This window comes from Oreochromis niloticus, linkage group LG6, assembly GCF_001858045.2.
Source record: "Oreochromis niloticus isolate F11D_XX linkage group LG6, O_niloticus_UMD_NMBU, whole genome shotgun sequence".
NCBI lineage: Eukaryota > Metazoa > Chordata > Actinopteri > Cichliformes > Cichlidae > Oreochromis > Oreochromis niloticus.
The window spans coordinates 22,102,313-22,127,425 of NC_031971.2; the positions used below are offsets into that span (position 1 = coordinate 22,102,313).

At 40.6% G+C, this 25,113-nt stretch overlaps 3 protein-coding genes across 5 annotated transcripts; 2 read left to right on the forward strand and 1 right to left on the reverse strand.

Moving 5' to 3' along the window:
- The first annotated feature begins 30 nt into the window (after nucleotides 1-30).
- Nucleotides 31-7,691, forward strand: map9 (microtubule-associated protein 9). Of its 2 annotated transcripts, none has more exons than XM_013275701.3 (13): nucleotides 31-1,344; nucleotides 1,441-1,531; nucleotides 2,023-2,544; nucleotides 2,626-2,792; nucleotides 2,899-2,992; nucleotides 3,430-3,497; nucleotides 4,001-4,062; nucleotides 4,154-4,316; nucleotides 4,655-4,741; nucleotides 4,836-4,997; nucleotides 5,085-5,230; nucleotides 5,593-5,728; nucleotides 5,868-6,913. In XM_013275701.3, exons 1-13 carry the CDS (start codon nucleotides 1,273-1,275, stop codon nucleotides 5,949-5,951), a joined length of 1,854 nt encoding a protein of 617 aa, XP_013131155.1. In that variant the 5' UTR covers nucleotides 31-1,272; the 3' UTR covers nucleotides 5,952-6,913. The 2 variants fall into 2 exon arrangements, with proteins under 2 accessions (XP_013131155.1, XP_005456925.1); XM_005456868.4 differs by lacking the exon at nucleotides 5,868-6,913 and adding an exon at nucleotides 6,932-7,691 and having other exon boundaries at nucleotides 952-1,344.
- Nucleotides 7,692-10,801: 3,110 nt separating this feature from the next.
- Nucleotides 10,802-17,835, forward strand: ugdh (UDP-glucose 6-dehydrogenase). 2 transcript variants are annotated; one of them, XM_005456867.4, is made up of 12 exons: nucleotides 10,802-10,857; nucleotides 12,061-12,222; nucleotides 12,670-12,771; nucleotides 13,185-13,385; nucleotides 13,462-13,659; nucleotides 14,588-14,735; nucleotides 14,832-14,926; nucleotides 15,291-15,421; nucleotides 15,670-15,809; nucleotides 16,860-16,951; nucleotides 17,056-17,166; nucleotides 17,289-17,835. In XM_005456867.4, exons 2-12 carry the CDS (start codon nucleotides 12,061-12,063, stop codon nucleotides 17,397-17,399), a joined length of 1,491 nt encoding a protein of 496 aa, XP_005456924.1. In that variant the 5' UTR covers nucleotides 10,802-10,857; the 3' UTR covers nucleotides 17,400-17,835. The 2 variants fall into 2 exon arrangements, with proteins under 2 accessions (XP_005456924.1, XP_003452224.1); XM_003452176.2 differs by having other exon boundaries at nucleotides 10,804-11,043.
- A 52-nt stretch (nucleotides 17,836-17,887) lies between these two features.
- lias (lipoic acid synthetase) lies at nucleotides 17,888-24,517 on the reverse strand. The gene is made up of 11 exons (XM_025907792.1): nucleotides 24,353-24,517; nucleotides 23,935-24,104; nucleotides 23,370-23,463; nucleotides 21,373-21,453; nucleotides 20,948-21,104; nucleotides 20,616-20,673; nucleotides 20,406-20,534; nucleotides 20,011-20,156; nucleotides 19,854-19,924; nucleotides 19,653-19,764; nucleotides 17,888-18,739 (listed from the first exon to the last, which is right to left on the reverse strand). Exons 1-11 carry the CDS (start codon nucleotides 24,434-24,436, stop codon nucleotides 18,684-18,686), a joined length of 1,158 nt encoding a protein of 385 aa, XP_025763577.1. The 5' UTR covers nucleotides 24,437-24,517; the 3' UTR covers nucleotides 17,888-18,683.
- Between the last annotated feature and the right edge of the window lie 596 nt (nucleotides 24,518-25,113).

Consider the following 25,113-nt stretch of genomic DNA (forward strand, 5'->3'; position numbering starts at 1 on the left):
CAGGTGTATTTGGTGACTCTGAGTATTCAACAAAACCACTGATGGGCTTCTACTTGCTCAGCCACTTAATGTATTAGTTGCTGTGAAACGGTGCATCTTGATTGTAATAATCAAGCAACGCAATTCTGAAATTAGGGCTTATAGAGGAGGGGTGGTAATTTAGGCTTATTTTTCCACCAGATGACCTGGACACTTTGCAGTCACTTTGAGTCCAACATAAACTCCTCACTACAAGTATCCTAGAGGCAAATGTGAAGCCATCTGTATGACAGCTAAAGCTTGGTTAAAAATCGGTCAGTCAGCAGGCCGATGAGCCCATGCACAGCATCAAAGCTACAACAGAATGGCTGAAAAAAAGAAAAGAATCAAGGTGTTGCAGTGACCCAGTCAGAGTCCAGACCTCAACCTGACTCAAATGCAGTGAAAGGACCTTACAAGAGCTGTGCATAAACAAATGCCTGCAAACCTCAATTAACTGAAGCTACTACTGTAAAAAAGAGTGGACCAGAATTTCTCCACAGTGATATTAGGGACTGATTAAATTATACAGAAACCCACTACTTCCAGTTACTGCTGCTAAAAGTGGTTCTTAAGTTTTTCACAGGGTTGCATATTTGCATGTGCTTGTCCACCTTATATGTGAAAAAAATACTGTGACTTCGGAAGTTATCTACTTTATTTACCCAGTCTAGCCTCAAATTGATATTAATAAGGACCGGTATTTTTTGTATAAGTGATTTAATTATCAAGAGGAGTAATCACATAAAGCGGTTTTAACATTTCTTTTGAAAATACCTGAACTAGAGAGAGCCTAATATTTAATTCCTTCGTTGTGTTTTTGCTATTTAAATAGTTTATCTCTTATTAGCCTTCTTGCTACTTTTAGATAAACTTTGGAATATAAAACTATGAATCATGTCACTCAAGGACTGAACACAATAGTTCTGACTTTTTAATAATTAATTAAATAAACAAACATATTCCTTCCGAAACAAGTCATGTCGTAAGTCTTCTGAGCATGCGCAGTGCTAAAAAGGAAATGTCCGTCTGTTTCCCTGGGTTACCATCAACAACTTCGCTAGCCCACAGTATCTTCAGTATGTTACCGTGGCTTTAGGGTCTCGTGTATCATTATACATCTGCATAATAATATGTATAGAATAGGTGAAGCTTGAAGAGCAGCGCGGGAGGTCAATAACGTGTTTAGTGACTAAGTAGCTCGAGCGAATGAACCCCAGCTAGCATGTTAGGGAGCTGTTTACAGCTTTTAGGATGACCGAACAGGAATACGGGACGCTTGCTTATTCAAAAAGCCCGAAAACATCTAAAAGAACAACATTTCAGGTAAAGACCATTTCTAAACAACATAAGAAATGAGCGGCTGGGTTAAACCTGATTTTTGATGGAGAATTATGTTAACCTGAAATTATGTCGCTTTAGGATGAACTCCAGGCTGCTGTCTCTGCCAGGGCGAGTAAAGCCAAGACAGATCAGTACTCCTACTCTGACGACTTCGAAGAAGATGAAGATGGTAAAACGAGAAAGCGTTATTATATTTAAAAAGTACTCTAAGTGAATGGAGTAGGTAATTTGTGACAGAGAGATAGTAGCAAAGGTTAATGGTAAGGTTTACAAGATGGAAGTAAGACCTGCTGTGATGTATGGTTTGGAGACCGTTATACTGACAAATAGATAGGAGGTGGAGCTGGGGGTGGCAGAGCTGAAGATGTTAGGATTTTCATTGGGAGCGACTGAGATTGACAGCTCCCAATGAAAATCCTAACGGGAGACAAAGTTGGAGAGAAGGTTGAGATGGTCTGAAGACATGCACAGGAGGGATAGTGAATACACTGGATAAAGGATGCTGCAGGTAGAGCTGCCTAGATGTAATCGAAGGAGGACATGTAGTGGGTTGGTGTGACAGAAGAGGATGCTAGGGGTAGGGTGGGAGGGAAGAAGATGATTGATTAAAAAAAACAAAAAACAAAGAGCATGTTGACAGTTTATCTTTTTGTTTTTCAGATTTTTTAAACAGACTCCTTAAATTAAGAAAAAAGAAGACAGATCCTCTCAAAGCTGGGAAAAATAAAGCCAAATTCATCAACAACTTTGACCTCTCAGATGATGAAGACAAACACAGGAGGACGAAGAAAGTTTCATTCCTGAAAACACAAAGAATCAGCTCTCCCTCCAACAGCACCACTGCATCAGAGTCACAAGAAAAAAACGAGCCCCTAGACTCCCACACGGCTGCACGCGATAGTTCTAATGGGTCAGCATCTTCACAACGCTCCACAGATGACGCACAGCTTAAAAATGCTCATGTGGATTCAGCTGATCCTCAGATCACAAGAGAAAGCTCAAGTAAATCTCTGTCATACCACACATCAGACGATACTCTCCTGGACATGCCTTTACCGTTACCATCTGACAGCAGCATGGTGGAAACTCCAGGGCCAGAGCAAAAGAACAGCTCTGCTGCTGAAGAAAGCTCACAGACTTCACAGTTATCAACATGTGACCTGAACCACACAGCTTCAGCAGGTCTGTTCAGTTTAATACACAGTACTGCTATCAAGTATCAGTGCAGATTTTACATTTAGATTTACACCTGTCATTATTCAGATAGTGTTCCAGAGAGGGAGCCCCCAAGACCCAAACCTCGGCAAAGGACCCTCGGGTTGAACTTTCACACTTCGGAGAAGCCAGCTGAAGACTTTCAGAATCTCAGCAGGCCTCCGACTTCTTCTGTATCAATTCCTCTCTCAACTGATACATCTGGCAGCATTGCTGTAAGGAGCTGCAGTCCAGCTGTGTTTGTTAATCAGTGTTTTAAACTGCAAACTAAAATGAAACTTTTCATAATCAGAGGATGGTTGTGATGTTGTTTCATCATAGTGGACAGAAGGAGACCACACAGTTTCACCCTCTTCAAACAAGAGTGCGCGGTCTCCACTCCTCACAAAGTCCACTGTTGATTCTGGATCCAAAGGTAACAATCATAAAAAATCTTCAGAACCTTTTTATTTTTTATTGAGGAAATAAAAAAAGGGCAACTACAGATAACATGTTGTTTGGAAGTTTGGAAATCGAAAGGAAGATAAGAATAAAAATACTTTTATATTTATAGGTATTGTTTGCATGCAATTATTGATTAGTTATGATTAGTTTAAGGGTTTGAAAGTCAGTGCAGTAAAATTTAAAAAAAGTTAACACAACATTTAGTAATTATTAATTAAAAACTAGACTTTAGAAAGATGTAAACTGTTGTTTGAATATTTATTTATTTTTCAAAAAACCCACTGCGGGAGAAGAATCAATAAATCCTCATTATGATATTATGATAATCATTAAAAAGTTAAAACAAAATAACCAATATTTTTGCTACATGTCTAATTAATGCTCTTAATATTTGTTTTATTGTTTTAGATGGCTTTATTTCTGATGACAGCAAAGAGCAGGAGAGGATCTACTCCACATCATTTGAAGAATTTACTGTAAGACATATTCTGCACTGTGTAACGTCGCTGTGAAGTGTAGTTGTTTTTTTAATGAATCACATCTTATTCTGAGGAGAGCTCCAGCTTCAGTTTGTGTGGGTTTTCAGTCGCTCGGCTGATGGTAGTCTTAAGCGCTTGAGTTAAAGGCAGCAGGACTGTTTTGTAGGTTTGTGAAGATGTTACAGATGTCATCCAAGAGGCTTCTTATGTTCTAAAAACTGATGGAGAATTCTGTTTATTTAACCTATAGTGAGGTCGTCCTCTTGGAGGTGGTCCTGAGAGTTGTTGACCCACCTTGTAATCATTAAAGGTCACATGAGGGTCAGAAGGTGTGAATCAAGGCATGCGTCATTACGCTGCATTCCAGATACCTCGGAAGACTGAACACATAGAAGAAGCCTTGTGGATGAGAGGTCAAACATCTTCATGAACCAAAATGAAGTCCAGTTTCTTCCATTTCTAGAGCTTAAGAGCCCAGTCTGTGCATTGTTGTCTTCCAGGGATGCTCAGGAGATCCCTCAGCTCATCTCTCTCATGTCTCTGAGGAATCTGTTGAAGCAAGGTTGGTAATCAAGCTGCAGTAGCAGAGCTCTATGTGTGAAGCAGACCTGATCACTTAGCTGGCCTTTCTGTTTTTGTTTTGTTTAAATTAGGACTTTGAGTTCTCACTCTAAGACCACTCCAAGATCTCAGAGTGCATGCTCCATTAAAGTGGAGTCCAAGTATTTGGGGTCTCTCAAAGTTCTGGACCGTAAAGTCTCTTTACAAGAGTCTCAGCCACAGGAAGCAGATTCCCTCCGAGCTGCCATTTATCAGGTCAGTGTGGTACTGAGGGTTTTGTCTTTTCTAGTTTTTTTTACATTGTCAGCCATGCAGTGGAGAAAAGCACTGTGACAGACCCTTATTTCTACAGTTTAAAGTCTGTGTGTAAAAGACAATGAAAACCTTACTCAGCACTCCTCTGAGGAACCATGCAGCTAAATATAGAGTAGCAGTAGTTTTACTAATCTAAATTAAAAGAGTGTTTCATAATCTTGAGAGTTGTTGGGAGAAAAAAATGTACTGCACATTGAACATTTAGATTTGAATGAATGTGTGTATGTGTTAAGAGGGCACATTCTCAGTCCAGTAAAATCCACCCTCACTTTTACAAGGAATGGCTCAAAAAGAAAAAGGAAAAGTCGAGGGAGAACATGCAACTGAAGAAGAAAGAGGCCATGTTGAAAGAAAAAAAGAAAAAGGTGAGTCATCTGTGTTTTAGACCAACTACAGGGCACCTTACAAGCTTCAAAGATTACATGGATACTCTTCAATTTAAAAAAAACAAACAAACAGGAAGAGGAGGCTAAAAAGGAAGATGCTGTTGCGTTCTATGAGGCTTGGAAGAAAAAGAAGGCAGAAAGCCTCAAATCTAAGGCCAAAGAGAAGGAAGCTGTGATTAGAAAAGAGCAAAAAGCAGCTGAGGAGAAAGAAGAAAAAAGGCAGACTGCTCAACAGGTATAAGCATATATCACTCTGACACCTATAATGAGATTGCTTGTGTGTATCCATGAGGTTAATTTGGTATTTTAATAACAATTAAAGGTGTTTGAGAAATGGAAACATGAGCATGATCATCTGATAAAAGAGAATTACAGAAAACAAAAGGAGGCTGAAAATAAACTGAAGCTTAAAAAACAAGAACAGGAGGAGGCAAGAAAAAGGGACAGCAGGTCTGCCTTTTCTAACTGGTGAGTGGAAATCATTCATTATTAATTTGTCCCATTTATTTAAAGGTGATGAAAAGCAATATCTCTTCTTTTAAGGCACTGAGAATTCATTTTTTGCAGAATGGTCTGAACAACAGATCCAAAAGATGACTGAGCTTTGCTTTTAGTGGTGGTAATACATAGATTTTAATGTGCATATATGTTTAATAAAATTTGTAACAGCTGTGATGCCAGGTTGAAAAATATCGCCCACTAGATGGCAGTCAAATCTCAGATCTTCATCCACTGTTTATTTCTCCAAAAAAAACAACAACAACACAAAAAACCTCACAGAAAAGTCATGTATACTGATTTTTTTAATCCTCTTTTTTAACATGATTAAGGTGTGAAAAGAAGAAAGAAGTTATCAATGACAAACTCACGTCAGAGCGCGAAGAAATCAAAAATAAAGCGGAGGAGGAGAAATACATGAAGGAAGAAAGAGATAAAATGGCTTTAGAGATGTATGAAAACTGGCTGGTAAGTAGAATTATTAACGATTATTATCAGCATCTGAGGTGCTGCCCGCCACATGCTTGTTTCTTCATAAGACAGATGGTCTCTCGCTTAGCAGTCACGACCAGGCTCCAGTGTGAACTCTTCTTTTGTGACTCCTTAGATGGCACTGACAGATTTCACTGTCAGGAGGGGAAAATCTGGACGCTCGACCAACTGTTTCAGCACATTTTTAATGAATATTTAGTGAATTTCTTCTGATTTAATGCTTTTACTTCATTCTGTTTCTGAGAGAAATTGAATTTATTTTCCACTTCAAGTTTTTAAAATAAAAAAAGTGTGATAGCTTGATAACATCAGAACCTTACATTGTATAGATTATAGATTAAATCAGCATCTTAATATATTTTTTTGTATTGTAACCTGTTTGTGTAATTTTTTTTCATTAAATAGTAAAGCTCAGAGTTGCCAAATGAGCCTGCATTTTACATATAAAGCTAAAATTAAATATGTACAGCACTGTGAAAAACTGTTGATCCATCCCTCATTTGTTTATATTTTGCTTCCAAGGAGCCAGACTTGGTGTTGAGCGATAGTTCTCCAGGCTTTCTGAAGGACATTTTTGAACTAATTTTTAGAGGATGTCTTTGTTTTTTCTTGTGGATCACCATGCAGCAATAAAAGTAATCGTATGAAATACTGACTTTCAACCTTGTTGGTATTGCACCAGCTATGGCTCAAGACTTTTGCCCAGTACTGCATATCCTCTTTGATTAATCATTTCCTGACCTCAGAGTTTTATGTTGTGTTGCCTTGGATGTGCGTGACTCGTAGTGCAGTAACTCTCTCCATTTCGTAGAGCTTTTACAGCAAGACCACAGTTATGAAATTGTACACGTGTCTTGAGATCATAATGGGTGTGATCTTTGACTCAGAGCTTTGTTTTGTCTGCCTGAAGTCCATCTTCCCCCTCGATGTTCAGACTAATTCATAGAGACGAGATCACATCATCCCTGTCACTACCCGTTACATATATAATTGATTTGAACTTTTATTAAGTTAAATATGAGGTTCACAAGACTGTCCCACGCTCTTCTTAATTTCTTATAGCTGCTTGTATAAGGCGTTGTTATGAGGTGTACAAATCCAGTATTTTTGAATATACTGTAAGTGTGAGCAGTCCTGGTCCTTGTGGCTGGTGTCACAGATTTTCTTGTTTTTCTTTAGGCAAGAAAAGATCTAGAGCAGAAGAGACGCAGAGAAGAGAGACGGATACGAGAGATACTCGGAGACAGCCCACCTCCACCATGGAGCCCCCCAAATAAAACCATACCGTTTCGAAGATGACGAATAAAATGTAACATGACACCCGTGTAATGTCTGTTGGTGCTATGTTACATGTTTTTGCAAATGTAAGTTTTGTAATGTATGTTGTCCTCTGACAGCTACTTTCATATGATTTTGTATTAGACAGCAGATCTAGTGTGTGTTTATATTTTTATATGTTTTCTAACTCAGATGTTTGCAAAATTGGAAACAATTGCGGGACAGAATGATTTTGACATATGTAAAGGAAAAATTCATGTATTTAATTTTTTTAAATTGTATTTGATTATTTTTATAAATGTGTTTGTGCTTTAGCATGTAATAATAAAAATAATGATAATTAATGTATTTCAAGGCACTCAAGGACATGTTACACCCAATTAAATATCACAGTATGAATGAAATAACGGTTGAAAAACAACTTAGAATTAAAATTTAAAATAAAATTTTCAATAAAACAATAGACAATTAGGGCTATACAGTAGAATGTGCAGTAAAGCAACATTGGTTGTTGTTGGGGGTTTTTTGCTGATCCCCTTTTAATGTTTATTTTTGTCTTCAGGCTAAGAAGAACGCAAAAACCTGCAAATGATTATTTTTTGTATTGTACGGGCATTACAGTAATTACTTAATAATTTCTCACCTACAGTTATGTTTATAAGTATTTGGAGGAAGATAGGTTTTTGTATTTTGCCTCTGTACACCACCACAGTAGATTTTGAAGTGCAGACTTCCTGCTTTAATTCTGGGGGTTTAACTAAATGTTTAATAATTGTTATTGTTGTGGAAGTTTTCCATTTAAATAAAGCCCGCAGACGAGCGGTGAGCGGTAGCTAACATTCTTTAATCAAAACACAAAGAACAGACAACCAGGTTGGTGGAGAGCCTGCATGACCGCGGGGCAGACGGTCAGCGGTCACCCCTGAGCCTAGCATGGCTCTCAGTTAAATACCTTCTTCAGGAACAAAAGGCAGTACACAGCTGTTTCACACCTTAAGGTTCACACTCCCTTGCTACCTCCCAGAGTCCTCAAAGAGACAAAAGATTCTTCCTGTGGAGTTGTCTGCTTCCCCCCAACTTCCTTACTAGACCCCCACCATTTGTCTTACTGTATGAGTGTGAGACATGTTAAAATCCAGTGGCACCAAGGCATCATACTATAAAATAATGTGATTAATACATAAGTAAAAGAAATTCCTATACAATTCCACCCTTTGATTCTTAAATCAAGAATCACATTAATACCAGAATTTCTCTCCTGACATATCACATATCACATCAACATTATTGTACATTATTGTACACTTTAGGAGTTTCACACTGTGTATCCTCACTTCACTGTTCTCCCACCACCCTTTGTTCATCTTTAATCATCCCCACAATCTAAGCTCTCACATGCAAATGGCAACAACAATGATACAGAGGAAAGGCCTTATCCAGGTGGTCATTCCCAGTCACGGTCATGGCTCCTGGTGTCTGTGCCATTTACAGAGTCATAATTCCAACGTTGATCTCCCTTTGCGCTGTCACTTTTGGAGCTTGGCATGCTCTCTTCATCCCTCGATTTCTGTTCCAACGCGGCTGTAGATTAGGAGCAGAGCAAGTCGTACACTCCTGTAGTCTTCCTCAACGTCAACGTAGAAACTTTTCACTTTATTTTAAGATTTTGCTGTTCAAAATCTCCTCATGACAATCTCCTGGAAGCCCAGTGGTGCAGCCCACTGTGGTTTGTCAGTTGTCCTGAAGATGGTCCCTACTTCTCACTGGTCGTCTTGAAGCCTTCTCTCCTGGTAATGGTCTTCATCTGCACCTCAGTCAATCCTTCCATATCCCTCATGTCACGGTCCCTGCAATTTAAAAATGAAAGCTCCCCCAGAAAACCCTCTTTTGCCCTATGTCAGCTTAGCACAATTAGACATGCACAATAAAGTCGTGCATTGTCTCTTAAAAATTCCCAGGGCTTCTCCCCTGGTAAAGGGAAAAGAAATTCCTATACATTATACAATTAATAAATTGTATATAAAATTATTATACCATTTTCACAGCTCAAATGGAATTAGATAATTAACTGATGAGCAGTTTCCAGGAAAGGCCCATACCCCTGTTATTTGATTAGTAGATAAAAGATCAAGAGTTGATTTCAACTCTTGAACTTCTATTTGGTGTCTGTCAGTGTAAATCCGGCCATCGTTAGATAGAAAAACCAAAATAAATCAGAGGGATCAGAATACTGTAGGAGCAGCCCAGCAACACTAGATCCATCTACTGTTCACTGAAGCGTCATCAGAAATGGTCTGAGTGAAAGGGTAGCTGTCAAGAAGCCATTCTTAATGTATTGAAACAGGGAGAAAAGGCTGAGGCGTCTGAAATGTTTGGAGGAGGTCAGAAGAGAGGTACAACAGTGGATCTCTCCAGTCATTTATATATCTCTGTGTTGTATCCTCGCAGATGTTTCAAATAAAGAGGATCTGTGACATTAGTGCGGGACATATAGGAGGCCCAAAATGCAGAATCATCGCCCAGATGTGCCCAGAGATCACGGTGACTGTTGTGGAGGTCAATGGGTCCCGTTGATGCTCATTTATGATACAATTATCTAAAAAGTTGATCTGAGGATAGTAGGACAGGATTAATTGTTAGAGATCTGGTAAAACTTTAACTAGCAGCAGTTGGTCATAGGCTGTATTGATATGCTCACCTTTGAGATTCAAATACAGCATCTCAGAAATGTTTCAAGCTTCATTCATTTATTTGACAGAATTATAAACATGGTTTAAAAAAACAACTTTAAATTGGTTGCTTTAATGGCATGGAGTTGGCTTTTAACTATAGTTCAGAAATTTTTAACAGGGTTGAGGTCAGGGGTTTAGGAAGGCCATTCCAGAAGTTTTATATTAACCTGCCTAATTTATTCCAAAACTAGTTTTGATGTGTGTTTGTTGATCATTGTCCTGTTGGAACAACCAATTGTGTGCAAGTTTCAACCATCTAGCTGTCGACTTCAAGTTGAAGAATTTGGAGGTAGTTTTTGTTCTTCATTATTCCATCCGCTTTGTACAATGTACCAGTGCCACTGGTAGCAAAACAGACCAACAGCATGAGTTTACCACTCCCATTCTTCACAGTTAGTACAGTGTTCTTTCGTTCGAAAGCTTCACCTTTACTCCTCCAAACATACCTCATCATTGTGGCTCATATAGCTTAGTCTTTGTCCCATCTGACCTGAAAAATTTCCCCAGAAGACATATGGCTTGTCCACATGGGTAGCTGCAAATTTCAGTGGAGGTTGAAGATGGACTGTAAGACTGATATTCCAGCAGTTCTTCTTCATGGCAGGCTTGATTCTTGGTGGTCTGTGGGTTGTTGCTCAGCATCCTAACCAATTTCATCTCATATAGAGGGTGACAGTTTGGGTCTTCGTCCAAACCTTGGCAAAGTGGTGACACATCTGAATAATTTGTACAATTTTTGAACTAATGACCATCGAAGCTGCAGTTGTTTAGAAGTGGCTATAAGAGACCTTCTTGACTATGAAGCTTTGATTCTCCCTTTTAGATCTCCACTGAGCTCCTTGGAGCTTTGCATTGTTCTGAGAATTGGTAAGTCGAATAAGTGCTGTCTTAAGTCATGAAAGTTGTATACTGTACAATTATTCCACCCCGGAAAAAGAACAACTACCATGACATTCATGCCCATGATGATTGTAAACTTCTAACCACAACTACGGTGCAAAATGCTTTTACTTTGAAGGTATGCCGCCGGAAGTCTGACCAGTAAATAAATAGTGGTATCTCCGAAGACGCCCCTCAGTTCAGGTTGAGGTCCAGGTGAGGAAAGTTGTTGCAGAGATTTCATTGGTGTGATTTTTATCCTTCGAGCTCTGGTTTGCTTTCATTTATCGTGTGTAACGGAACCGTGGCTGTGGGTTTTGACGCCGGGACAGGACACATTTAGCGGAAGAGCTAACACAGTCTGCGCATTGCTGAAGTTCAGAGACTGTCGAGCTGGCAGAGGTAACGAACCGTTAGCTAACTCGCTGAAAGCAAACACTCACACACTCATTCATTCACTCACTCATTCTCGTGTTTAGTTCTCCCTGTTTGAAGGAACAGGACTTAAAGTAGCTTCATCGTTCTCCTGTCGATGTGCCACATCAACGCAGGGCAGCTAACGCGAACTAAGTGAAAGGCATCAGGGATAAAGGGCTCATTTTTCATCTCTGCTTGACGTGGCTGAGCTGCAATAAAAGGCTCTTTATATTCCACCAGGCTACAACGGTGCACCTGGCAACTATTACCGCGGCACCACCGAGGAGGTGAAGTACTCCCGGAGGAAGCTTTTAGACAGAAAATCTAATTATTTGAGAAGAGCCACTCCCCTCTGTGTGTAACAGTGAATCAGCTTACCTGGGTTCCACTTGTAAAGTTGAAGAATCAGCAGAGCAATTATTTTCCTGTGTAGGAACTAGTCATTACTGTAATTTTCTGTTATTTTGATAGTTGGATGGTAGCGTTTTACTTGATTCTTATGGACTAATACTCCAGTCATCATCTGTAGAGAAACTGGATCTATAACGTTTAAACTATTAGAAAAATGCTTGAGATGCTGTTAAAATGGTTGGTTTTGTTCTCGACTATTTGAGCCACAGTTTTTTCATATGTGTGTTAAGTGAATATATCAGGGATAGTCAATACCGACTTTCATGATAGCAAATTATAAAAAAAAAAAAAAAGATTTTATTGACAAAGATTGTATTGTTATGGAGCTGAAATGATGAGTGAGATAATCTATTACTACTTACTCTTCAAATCCTTATAAATTGTTTTTTAAGTGATTTGGAGCAAAAGCTGTGTAGGACTCCTTGGGACCCCCTCCTCTTATTTTTCTTATCTGGCAAACCCACTGATAAGCTGTTGGCAGGCCCTGAAATGTGTACAAATAAGGCTTGCTTGATGGGTAGTTTATCTCTTTGGTGGCAGGGAAGTGCGTTCACTTGATAACTTTATAACTCTGTGTTGTATCCTCCCCAGATGTTTCAAATAAAGAGGATCTGTTGCATTGGTGCGGGTTACGTAGGAGGCCCAACATGCAGCGTCATCGCCCAGATGTGCCCGGAAATCACAGTGACTGTTGTGGACGTCAACGAGTCCCGAATCAAAGCCTGGAACTCTGACACTCTGCCCATTTATGAGGTAGCGTGCCATTATTTAAAAAAAAACAAAAAACGTGGCGCTGAGGATAGCAGGACAGGATTAATTATTAGAGATCTGGTTAAAGTTCAACCAGCAGGAGTAGGTCGTAGGCTATTATCCTGATATGCGCAGCTTGAGATTCATATACAGCATCTCAGAAAAGCAGTAAAGTGTTCAGATTCATTAAGGAGTAGGTGTAGCCAGGCAACAGTTCCAGGGAAATGTTTTTGTTAAACATTGCTCCACCTCATGGACAAAATGAAACCTAAATTACTTCCAGACTGTGTTGCAACTTTTCTACGTCAACTCCGACCACAGTGTATTGCATCATCGTGAGTAGTTTAAGGGTAGTCGGTGGTCACAGTGAGCTCGTGTTGCACTCTTCACGTTTTTTTTTTTTTTCCCTGCTGTCTTACTAACACGGCCTCTCACTTCCTCCCATTTCAGCCCGGACTGAAGGAGGTGGTTGAATCATGCAGAGGGAGAAATTTGTTTTTTTCCACAGACATAGACTCGGCTATCAGGGACGCAGACCTCGTCTTTATCTCTGTGAGTCCATCATTTGGCTCCACACACACACAGACACACACAGCCCTAGAGCCCGACTGATACTGGATATTCGGTGGTTGAATATAACTGAAAGATGTCTGATAGTCTTCAGTTGTTTTTAAAAGAGGAGATTGTGTCCTTATTATTTAACTTTTCAGTAACGTATGTAATATGCTATGCAGAACACGTTCTGCTCAGCTGTGATGTGTAACGTCTCTGTAATGACACAGTTTCTAATTTACTCCAAGCATCATTTTCTGCATTAAGTTTCTATCTTGGTGCAAATATATAGTTCAACACAGGCCAATAATGATTGACCAAAATATCATTCGGGTTCCTCAACACCCACCATTTTTGCTTGTTTGGCCCACTGACATAATTAAACTGCACCTCTCCTTGCACTCCTTCCCCAGGTGAACACCCCAACAAAGACGTACGGGATGGGGAAAGGTCGCGCGGCTGACCTGAAGTTCATCGAGGCGTGCGCCCGGCGCATCGTCGAGATGTCCGACGGCTACAAGATTGTCACGGAGAAGAGTACGGTGCCGGTGCGCGCCGCCGAGAGCATTAGACGGATATTTGACGCCAACACCAAACCCAGCCTCAACCTTCAAGTGCGTACCGTCACGTGTGCGAAGCTCTCCGACCTCTCCTGTGCTGCTTGTTTCTAAAGTTGTGCTGCCGCTTCAGGTGCTATCCAACCCAGAGTTCCTCGCAGAAGGAACGGCGGTGCGCGATCTGAAGGAGCCAGACCGCGTCCTGATTGGTGGAGATGAGACTGCTGAAGGTCAAAAGGCGATCAGAGCGTTGTGTGCTGTATATGAACACTGGGTCCCCAAGGAGCGAATCATCACCACAAACACGTGGTCATCTGAGCTCTCCAAGCTGGTGAGTGAACCCCTGGGTGAGGTTGGCAACAGAGAAGAGTTTCAGTAAATCTGTTGGTTGTTGTAGCAATTTATTAATGGTTTGCAAAAAAAAAGGCCAGTTTTCTTGGAAAATATCAGTCAGTCTCTCATGATTGATATTTTTGATATTAACAGTCAATAAAAAATAAATTACCGGAACTACATAGATTAGATTAGTGTTTATAAATCTGTTTCCAAATAACTGCTCTTTATTTAATCTGTTTATTGAAGGGTATATAAAACATGGAAAAAAAGTCAAATAGATGAACTCTCTGCTTGTAGAAAATAAACTGCGTAAATTATTAAGACATCAACTTTTACTCTGTGCTGTCAATTAATTTCTATGATCAGTTTTAATCAGCTAGTTGTTACTCATCTGTATATGGAAATCAGAAATGTGAAACGTCACATACAAGTTGGTGGAACCAGCGAATATGTTGTATTTACTTGATGTGTGTGAGATGAGACACCTTTCAGTCTGTCTGTGAAGCGGTCCTTTTATGCAAGAAATTGAGAAGCGCTCTGGCTGAATGTTTCCATTCAGTAACATCTTTGCCCAGTGCTCTATAAAAGCTCTTAGAGTTAGTTGCTGGGCGTCTCTCCTGCCCTGAGTCACATTTGATTTCTGTGGCTTCTTGGTTTGCTTTCTTGGGCTAAATGTCCTCGAATACACCATCTCTTAACTCATGCATTCACTTGCACTACGGAGCATACTGATTACACACACCACGGCTCAATTTGAGGTCTTTGTTTGTTCGTTTGATAAAAAATAAACTGGTTTAATTGGATTTGTGAGTCTCCTTCTGTCATGAGTGGGTGGCCTGGTGTATGAGAAGTGCGCAAGTGATTATCACGGGACTTGTCGTTATCACAGCGCTAAATGAGTATTCCTGTGTGTCTGCGTGCAGGCAGCTAATGCATTCCTAGCACAGCGAATCAGCAGCATCAACAGCATCAGTGCTCTGTGCGAGGCCACTGGAGCCGACGTGGAGGAAGTGGCCAAGGCGATCGGCATGGACCAGAGAATAGGGAACAAGTTCCTTAAAGCCAGCGTAGGTGAGAGATGGGACCCGCTGTGTTTGTTTTCACATCCACTGAACACGTACGAATGTTTCCCGTTCATCTCTTTGCTTTTTCTGATGCCTCGTACAGGTTTTGGTGGAAGCTGTTTCCAGAAGGATGTGCTGAATCTGGTTTATCTCTGCGAGGCCCTCAACCTACCTGAGGTGGCTTCCTATTGGCAGCAGGTGAGAGCGACGCTCCTTTATATGTGGAGGAGTAATGGCTGAAGTCTGAGCCCCTCCCGATTGACTGAACACTTTGCCTTAGGCTAAGGGAGAGCCCATCCACCTGTTGGAGAAGGCGAATTTCTGCCTCTTCCATGCGCGTTCTCATTCCTTCGCCTTCAAAATAACTAACAACAGTCTTAACAAAAAGATCAGGCCTAGATTAACAAAATTATGATGTTTTCTACAAGTACGTCGGGGCTGCCACTCCATTTGGTGGCAGATGGATGCAAAACATTTAGGACATAACGGTTTATCTCCCAATTAAACAACTTGTACGTCTGGTACTGATTAGTGAGAGTAGTGATTATTTATATTTTTTAAGGTGATCGACATGAATGAGTACCAAAGACGACGGTTTGCCTGCAGGATCATCGACTGTCTCTTCAACACTGTTACTGGCAAAAAGATCACCCTGCTGGGCTTCTCCTTCAAAAAGGACACGGGTGACACGAGGTGGGTCTCCTCCTTTTTGTTTTCCTCTTTTGATTCTCTTGAAATTACTTTGTTAAACTTTTGTTAATCATACACCTCACTGTATGAAAGGATTATGAAGAGCCCATTTCAAACCCTGAGTTTGCTCTTTGTACACATAAAACCTGCAGAGTCACTGCTGATTGCTTATATGTGCACCTGTGAACTGTAACCTCGATCGGAGCTGACATCAAGGTGTTTGTGTGTGCACGTGTGTTGTGTAACTCCAGGGAGTCGTCCAGTATCTACATTTCTAAGTACCTGATGGATGAGGGCGCCAAGCTGTTCATCTATGACCCCAAAGTCCTTAAAGAGCAAATCATTCATGACCTCTCCCAGCCCAGCATCTCAGAGGACAACCCAGAGAGAGGTGTGTGCGCTTTAATACGTTTGTGTGTTTACCAAGGTTACAGTTTCCAGTGCAGTACTGAAAAACTCATTGTGTGGTTTATTTTTGTCAATACCCTGATTTACTTCATGTCTGTACGAGTGAACCAGCTGGTTTAGTGTAAAGACACCTTTAGCTCACTTCAGTACCCAGCTGCAAACAGCTTAAATAAACATGACTGTAATGTGGTGATAAGTGAGCTATAGAGATGCTGCTCTGTGGGTGGTGTTACCTCTGTACAGGGCATTGCTAAGCAAACTGGTTACAGGCTTGAGCTTGACACTTTACACGCAGATAGGAGAGGTAATGATGTTCTTATCAAACGCTTTAAGATTAAAACTATTAAATTACTACTCCGTTTCTGATAATAAAATCAGATAGGACTTGAAAATAAACCAGAATTTCAGGATTTAATAAAATGTATAAAACTGTAAGTCTGACTATGCTGTAATAAATAGTTCAAATCTTCTCTTGGGGAGAATTTAAGCCAACAAAGTATATCATGTCCTTTACACCCACCCAAACATGGGTGGGTGTAAAGGACATTTTCAGTAGAACCACTGATAGGATAGGGGCACGCCATGTCACAAGAGACTAAACTTCTTAAACGTTACCTGTATTTGCTCAATTCCTGCTCCATATTTTCATTCTTGAACTTTGGTGCGATTCACATTTCAAAATGATCATTGTTTGGCTTTTACTGGGCCTTGGTGCAGAAAGTGTTTTAGAGTCTTTCCTCTCTTCTGACTGGCTATCCCTCACAAACAGAAGGTTTGAAAAGCAGGCAGGCATGGCAGCTGTAGCTGAGAGGACCACATTAGAGAGATTGCTTCTCTTAGATGTCACTGAGATCTCAGTAACTTTCAGTTACTTGATCAGTAACTAAAAGTTCAATAGACACAGATTTATTTTTTTTTATTACATAGTGCAGTGAAGAGGAGACAGGAAAGGAGGGAGGGAGTGTGGGGGAAGTTTACTTGCTAAAGCAGCACTCGCTAACACTAATTTGTTTTAACTGTTCTTCATTTTTAGTGTCTGAGTTGGTGACTGTGACATCAGACCCTTATGAGGCTTGCCAGAGCGCTCATGCATTGGTCATCTGCACAGAGTGGGACATGTTTAAGGTCCCAGTTACATTTTACTACTACTTTTATTTTTTAAATGCTTCGTATTTGAGGAATATGTGAGAAAACATTTTAATAGTCATATCTGCTTAATCCCACCACAGGAACTGGACTACGATAAGATTTACAAGAACATGCTGAAGCCGGCTTTCATATTTGATGGCCGCAGAGTGCTGGACCACCTTCACCCTCATCTCCAGAGCCTCGGCTTTCAGGTAAGCAGATTTTTTTTTTTTTTTTTTTTTTTTAAAAAGAAAAAAAAAAAGTTTCATGTAAAAATCCAAATCTGTGTGAACAAGGAAAATATTTAAGTTTTTGTTTGTTTTCCTGTCTGCAGATCGAGACCATCGGTAAAAAGGTGACGCCGGCACGAATCCCCTACACTCCAGCAGCTGCTGGTCCTCGAATCACTGCCAGCGACGTTCCCACCAGCAAAGCAAAAGTCTGAAACTCATTTCTTCATCACTCAACATGCAGCAGATTCCTCCTAGCCTTTTTTCCCCTGTAGCTGGTGAAACAATCCAGATCCTTCTCCCTCAGATGCTGTATCATGCATGATGAACAGTGTGTGTGGGGGAGATGAGATGAGAGCTGCTGAACCTTGAATCCGAAATTTGTGAATGTTTGTTTTTTGTTTTTGATTAAAGCATTCCATATATGGTTAGTTTTATACATCTCGCATGTCAGGTACACCTGTTGTTGGACTGATTTCTGATGAACACTATCAGCCTGAGTGTTATTTACTGTACAATCAAGTATTGTTCTAAATCACAAATTTTATACTTTTTAAAGTATTTTTTTATAAATCTACTGTATGTTAGTCTGTCCTCAATATCTGTGGCTGTTTACTCCAAAGGGCCAATGCAATAAAGCAAGTAAATTCATTTTTCTGTTATTTTGTCTGTTTCAAAAGTAAGAAATGACACAGCGGAAATGTGACCTTTAAGACTTTTATTTCTATAAATATCAATGTACATTTGAACTGATCGGTGTGCAACACAAACATCTTTCTTGTCCAGCTGTGAAATTTAAACAGTTTTACTGTAGAAAAAGTGCACTTTCTTCCAAACTGGCTCTTCAGCAAATACACGGGTATCAAAAAAATCTTTTGCCACCTGTTTACCTGCTGGGAGGCCAATGGGCCTCGCTTTGTACCTTTCTTACACACAGTACAGGATGGATGGTGCTTCTTGTTTTTGTATCACAAGACTGATTTAAAAAAAAAAGAAAAAAAAGAATCCTGCTTCATTAAATCAGTTCTAAAGAAGCAGACATGAAGGTGTTCATGAACAGAGCCCACTGTTAAAGGTCAGTAGCTTTTTCTTTTTTTTTTTTTTAAACCCAAAGTTCACTGAGACGAGGGATGGGATTTAGGAACCCCTGAGGAGCGGAAGGCAATTACAGCCTCTGCTCCCGACAGCTGGGCGAGTTGGTGGACACTCGAGTTATCCAACGTGTCTGCTGTTTGTTCTTTGATCGTCTCTTTAAAATGCAGCCCTCTGGCTTTTTCTCAGGGAGCACAGAGCAGCAGGTAGAGTATGGTCCCTGTACTTACAAGTCTGTTATTGTCACTTTTGTAGCTTTATTTAATGCCTCCCACAAACATTGTACTAATATTACACGTTTCCTGTGCTGTACTTTAAATCGGTGCATTATGTTACAGACGGACGAAGCGTATTTTGTCACTGCGTACAGCTGAATGTAGATGAGCTGAACGCACACAGCAGGCTCCTCATTCTGCTGCTTCTGCTTTCCTCTTCTTCAGTAGATTCTTTAAGAAGAATTCGCCTGTGAAGAAAAAAAAGAAGAAATGCAGTGAATTCATCCATCCTCTGCTTCTTGTCCCGTTCACAGGAGCAGCAGTCTAAGCAGAGATCCCCAAACCTCCTTTCCCTGCCCACTTATCCCAGCTCTTCCATGGGGGACCCTGAAGCATTCCCAATTCACCCGAGAGAGATAACCTCTTCAGGCTACTGTGGGGTCTGCCCCAGGTCCTCCTCTAAATAGGACATATCTAAAATACCTCATTTAGGAGGAGGAGGAGTAGCAGCTCCACACCGATTCCCTTCCGAATGAAGGGATTCTGCATTCCTGTCTCTGAGGGGGAGCCCAGACGCCCTTCAGAAGAAGCTCATTTCCACCAATTGAATTGATCTAATTTTTATTAAGTGATTTGGCCCGAGTTTTACTGCTGAATTTGTCTGAGAATGCAAAGCCAGTCCACACAAATGGTTTTTAGGCTCTTATGTGACGTTTGTCAGATTCTTCGATTTTCCTTTAGTCTCGACATTTAATAACATATGATTTCTCTTCTTAACTGAAACAAATTAACTGTCTCTCTTTTGTTTTTGTAATCATATAATTATGCTTATAGTTAATATAAACCCTGATCACAGCGTCTTTGGACAGTCATGAGGATGATTTGTGCTTCATTAGGTGCTCTTTTCCCCACCTGATCATCTCTTTAAAAAAAAAAATTACAATGTTTATCTGACAAAGTCTATAATACGTTTCTAGAGGTGCAAAGTTGAAAATATGTAACTAAAATGATTTCCTATAGAGATTTCATATTCTTTGCACACTGGCTGGACATGTTGAATATTAATATATCCAGAAAATACTAATAAACATTTATTTTTATAAATAATAAAAAAAATATTCTTTAAAGAAAAAAGAATTATGTCCGTGAGACACTTCTCACCTGCTTTGTAGGAGGATCGCACCAGTGGTCCGCTGGCTGTGTAGGTGAAGCCCATATCACTGCCAACTTTCTCCCAGTGGGCAAACCTCTCTGGAGTGACATATTCCTCCACCTAAATCCCAAACACACACACCCAGAGTCAGAGTGAATGTGTCAGGCAGCTGTGTCTGTAGCCAGCAGCACAGCAGTAGGAGTGTTTACCTTTAGGTGGCGTTTGGTCGGCTGCATGTACTGCCCGAGCGTTAGACAGTCCACTTCTGCCTCTCGCAACTCTGTAATGACATCCTGTCAGAAAACTGTAGAGTTTGTCTGATTTTTTTAAAATGTGTGTGTGCATGAGACAGCAGACTCTACACACCTGTCATAGTGTTAATGATCTGTTGGTCAGTCTCTCCGAGCCCCAGCATGATGGAGGTCTTGGTGAGCACCGTCGGTTTGACCTTTTTAGCGTGCTTGAGGACGCTCAGAGACTGATCAAAGTTTGCTCTGGGATCACGTACATGCCTGTAAATACATAACAAACATCACTGTGCATCTGAGAAATGTCTCTGCTGCACCACCTGCTGGTCAACATGTGTTACTGCAATGTAACGACCTTGCATATTTTTATTAACTTTAACAATACTTCACACAAGCCTGCTTTATAATGTGTGTTTATGACCATGAATTTAACCTTTCTAATGGCAGAACCAGAAATTAGATGCTCAGATTTTGACTCTGAGGACTTACAGTCTATTAAAAATGCCTCAGTACCTTTGTAGCTCGCGCACTGTTTCCACATTGTGGGCGTACACGTCTAATCCCGACAGGGCGATCTTTTCCACCGCTGTCAGGTCTCCACGGAAATCAGGAGTCAGGCATTCAACCAGGATCTGAGGATTTCTAGCAGGAAATGATCAAAGTTGCTTTTACAAAGACATTCAGATAATGTAATAAATCCAAAAGGGGCGGAGTCGAGTTTACCTTTCTTTCAAGTTAGTAACCGTCTTAGCAAAGTGCTCCGCTCCACCATCAGCAATATCTGCACAAAAATACAGAGAGAAGAAAAACAAATGTTTTATCAGAAGAGATAATATTTTGAAAATGCCTTGAATTTTATCTTTAATTTGTGGACATTTTTGTTTTTGTAAACTGAAAGTTAAAACCAGAACAGTCTGATTTCTGGTACAGCTTTATGTTATTAAATTCTACAAATGTGCCTTTATTGCAATGCACTTGATCGTCACTCATGTAATTCTTGCTGATGCACAACAGCAAGAGACTCATGCAGATACAGTCAGGTAAGAAACCAGTACCGTCTCTGTCGACCGAGGTGAGGACCACGTAATCCAGTCCCCAGGCGGCGATGGCTTTGGCTGTGTTGTACGGCTCGTCAGGGTCAAGAGGCGGAGGCTGACGTGCCGTCTTTACTGAGCAAAACCTGCACCCACGGGTGCATGTGTCTCCCATCAGCTACACACACAAACACGTTATCTCGCTAAAATAGAACAAAGAATCCAGACAAATACAAAACACTGATACCGCAGCGCCAGTTCATAAAAGAACAGATGGTGACTATTACACATCTATGTCCAATCAATCAATACGAGACCGACCTCTGTACTTACTGCAGGCATTAGTTTAGTGTGACAGTTAAACACAAACTACAGATTAAAGTGCTTCTTTGCCCTCTTCAAAAACTGGAAGTAAATTCAGCTGCACAACAGCAGCAGAGACTCACCATGATGGTGGCTGTGGCTGTGGCGTACTCTCCTCCTCCCCAGCATTCCCCAATGTTCGGACACCTGGCCTCCTCACACACCTGAGATAACAGACACCATATTTAAATTCAATTCAATTCAGATTATTTATAAATCACAACAACAGTCATCTCAAGACACTAGGGGTAGGATTAATAATAACTAATGATTAAATGCAAAGAGGTGTATAAACGCACAGAGAGTCAAAAGGTGAGTGAATCTGAGTGTTTTAAGTCTAATCTAAAAAAGCGGAAAGGTTGTCTGGCTCCCAAATCCAAACTGGGAGCTGGAGGCGTTGGAATTCTTTGAGCTATCCTACTGCATCTAAACTGTTTTCATGGGCTGTTTACAGTTTTTCTCAGTTGCTTTGGTGCATTTCTCACAACAGAATTAAACTTTGCACAATAGTTAGTTCAACCTCCACAACATGTAGTCGTTTTGGCACAACCTTGTGGCGGTTTCATGTTCATTTCGTCCAAAGGCAAATGCCTTTGGACATGAAGCAGTTGAGTAAGTACAAATATCTAAAGAATGGTCACTTTTGACTTGCTATTCATCACTATCTCCTTGCTTCTATCATGAATGTCACAATTATTTATACTTGTACCGGCTGAATAGTCATTGTCCATACAACTAATAGTCTTCATTTCATTGCTTGTGTCAGTGCACTCAAAATTGTTGAACATCTTGTCAAACAATTTGTACACCCATTTTGAAAACCCTATTTTTAAGGAGTTTCCATGAAAATCTCCATAAATTACTTTTCTCAGGTGAACCTTCTCTCACACTAATGAAAATTGGTGTGTGTTACTCTTACTTGCAACCAATGAAAAGCCTCTTCTACCCAGTCATAGGTGAATCGCGTTACAGTATCCCCTACTCTACAAGTATATATATAATGTAAACCAACAGACAGGATTGGCATGAGGTGCATACTGAATCTACAAAAGCTTGTGATGACATCACAGCAGAGTCCTGCAGAGGGTGGATTCGACACTCCAGAAGATACTTTCCCCGATGCAACGATAGAACTGACATTCGCTGTGATGTTGATGCAAATATGTGGCCAGACGGACAGGAACGTCTGGATGTGCCAGAATGATTTACTGTACTGTTACATGTGCTGTTTATTGTTCACATTAGTGCACAGCTCTACCAAATGGGTGATTTTATGTATTCTACAGTGAACAAGTGACTGTAGCATATTTTTCTTTTGCACAATTCTGTAGGATTACAAACACTTCTACACAATGGAAATGTGAAACGTACGTATTCAGTGTCTCAGTTACTCCCAAGACTCCCATAACATCTACAGTGACTTCACTGCACATTTCAGATGGCTGTACAGGTAGGCCATAGTGCTGTCGTCAGCATTTTCAGGTGTCACCAATTGTTTTTGCAATGGGAAACACTGAAATTATAAACTGTCATAGTGGAAACATGACAATGCCATTTGACTATCTTGTTCATACAGATGGTGTCAAGACTTTTCATTTTGATGGCACTGGCAGCTTCATTGACATGGATACTTGCTTTTGCGGTATGGATAATCAATTCTGTGCATGTGACGTGCTTTTGCAGGCTATCCACTAGGTTTTGCAGTTTGCACTAATTGTTTTGGGAAATGCACTAACTGGTGTGCAAATGTTGATGGTGTTCTGAGAAACGCACCAAAGCGACTGAGAAAAACTGTAATGTTTTGGCTGCTGTTACACAGGAATTTCAAAATTTCTTTCTTATCTTATTAGACTACACATTTTTCAGCCTTTCTGTTGAAGGTTGAATAGTCAAAAACGTAGCATGTGCAGTTCAGTGAGACAGCGTGGGAGTTCAGTGTGCTGAGAAACTGCAATATTTTGATAAGTGCGTCAGTGCTACAGCAGTGTGAAGGCGAATCAGCGGAGACCTTCAAAGATTTCTTTAACAGCAGCCAAAAAGCAGCTGGGGCTGCCTGACAACTTACAGACGTAAAACTTACCGTGTGAAGGTTGAGATCTCTCAGTGTGTTCTTCAGCCTGTTGTAATTCTTTCCAATGGGGATCTCAGTCTTCAACCATGGAGGAAGCCGCAGCCTGACAGGAACAACAGCAGAGACAGCTCGGTGTCTAACAGTGCTCTCATCTCTAAGTTTCTGTGTCTAAGTACTGATAAAAAAAAAGTTTACTGATAATAAAGAAACCTGCAAGGTCAGAGCCTGGAGTGTGGGGAAGAGCTCATTGAGAATTAGTGGCAGGCTCTCAGGTCTGCCTGATGCCCCTACATGTAATAACTGTGTCCTCATCTGTATTTTGATGAGGACAAAATGCATCCAAATGCATGCAGGATGAAAAATCCTGCATGCATTTGGATGATGCATGCAGATGCATGCTGATTTCTGTACTAAATGATAGTCGACCTGTAGAATAATCCAACAGCTGCTACAAGTGAAATACAGTCTGTTTATTTTTGTCAGGGATCATGAGTTTAAAACTCAGACATGCCAGCATCTTAACATGGACTCAAACCCAAGCTTTACTCAAGCTCCCCGGGCCCAGAAGCCTCACCTCTCTCCCTTCTGTCTCTTCAGGGTGCCTTTGTACTCAGCCCACTTGCTTTTTTCAGATAATTCCCCTGAAATAAAGTCTTGCAGGTCAGGCCCGTCGTCTCTGAGCAGCTCCTTCTTTCTGTCACTTCTCTCCGGGGAGGATCTGGTTGAGAAGCAGCTGGTGTAAACCTGCAGAGCAACACTGACGATTAGTTCAGGAACTTCTCTGTGTTTCTACACACGGCAATTCACACTGACAAGGTGGTCACGACTCCGGCTACTAAACTACATACTCGCTTAGACACATACAACCTGTCAGTGGCCTCCTGACAGACCCGGCTGGGAGGCCCGCAGTCAGGTTTTTTCACCGGCTGGAGCCGTTAATAGACTATCCGAACCAAAGTTTGTTAGACTGAGTTGTGAATTTAACTACTCACGTGTGGGATGCATCTGGGACTCAGCCACAGGTGGTTTGTGGAGAAACGACCCGCTACGCAACAACTTTGCTTGAGTAGCGCCATGACTTTGGCTAGCAGGCGGTTAACGTCGGGATAGCACCTCGGCGAACGACTGCTTTGGTCTGGTGCTTCACGTGAAGCGGACAGAATTGGAAAGTATTCTAAAAAAACGAGCTAAAATTTCAACGTAGGTGTTTTTTTTTTACGAACTTAATGGGTTTATAGATATATTTTAAAATGAAGACTAGACGAGCTGGAACATAACGTTATGGCAGCATTAATAAATTTCTAAAACAAAATAAGGCAATAGATGGACTAAAAGATGGGCATTAATGATGATAATTTGGAAGGGACTTACATGAAAACATGTTTAAATACTATTTAACAAATTGAATCAGATTCAAATTGAGTGACAATACTCAATATTATACAATACTTAAGTAAGCGAAATCGTCCATCAGTTATAATCTTGAAATTCCTTTGCAGCTACGTGACAGTGAACGCGTCTCTGGGAGTGCTGAATGTAGTCTGTTCGATGCCACTCGAATGCAGCAAAGCTAAATAAAATGTTTGAAAAGCTTGCAGTAAAAAAACAAAAAAAAAACCCCGCTGCTCCTTAACTTTTGGTATCTTTTTGGTGGTTTGCGACACCTTTGACCAAATATTTACATCCAAAATATGCGCTCCTCGATCGTCTGGTAATGCCTGCTGGTGGCACGTACAATTGCGTGGTGACGTCG

Excerpts from the sequence above, each read along its gene's own strand:
- map9 (XM_005456868.4), top strand. The coding sequence starts at position 1,273 with ATGACCGAACAGGAATACGGGACGCTTGCTTATTCAAAAAGCCCGAAA. Across the intron at positions 4,317-4,654 it reads TCCGAGCTGCCATTTATCAG|GAATGGCTCAAAAAGAAAAA; the intron begins GTCAGTGTGGTA and ends CACTTTTACAAG. Across the intron at positions 4,742-4,835 it reads TGAAAGAAAAAAAGAAAAAG|GAAGAGGAGGCTAAAAAGGA; the intron begins GTGAGTCATCTG and ends ACAAACAAACAG.
- ugdh (XM_005456867.4), top strand. The coding sequence starts at position 12,061 with ATGTTTCAAATAAAGAGGATCTGTTGCATTGGTGCGGGTTACGTAGGA. Across the intron at positions 14,927-15,290 it reads TGGCTTCCTATTGGCAGCAG|GTGATCGACATGAATGAGTA; the intron begins GTGAGAGCGACG and ends ATATTTTTTAAG. Across the intron at positions 15,422-15,669 it reads AAGGACACGGGTGACACGAG|GGAGTCGTCCAGTATCTACA; the intron begins GTGGGTCTCCTC and ends GTGTAACTCCAG.
- lias (XM_025907792.1), bottom strand. The coding sequence starts at position 24,436 with ATGGCGCTACTCAAGCAAAGTTGTTGCGTAGCGGGTCGTTTCTCCACA. Across the intron at positions 21,105-21,372 it reads CAGCCACAGCCACCATCATG|CTGATGGGAGACACATGCAC; the intron begins GTGAGTCTCTGC and ends TTGTGTGTGTAG. Across the intron at positions 19,765-19,853 it reads CGACCAAACGCCACCTAAAG|GTGGAGGAATATGTCACTCC; the intron begins GTAAACACTCCT and ends TTTGGGATTTAG.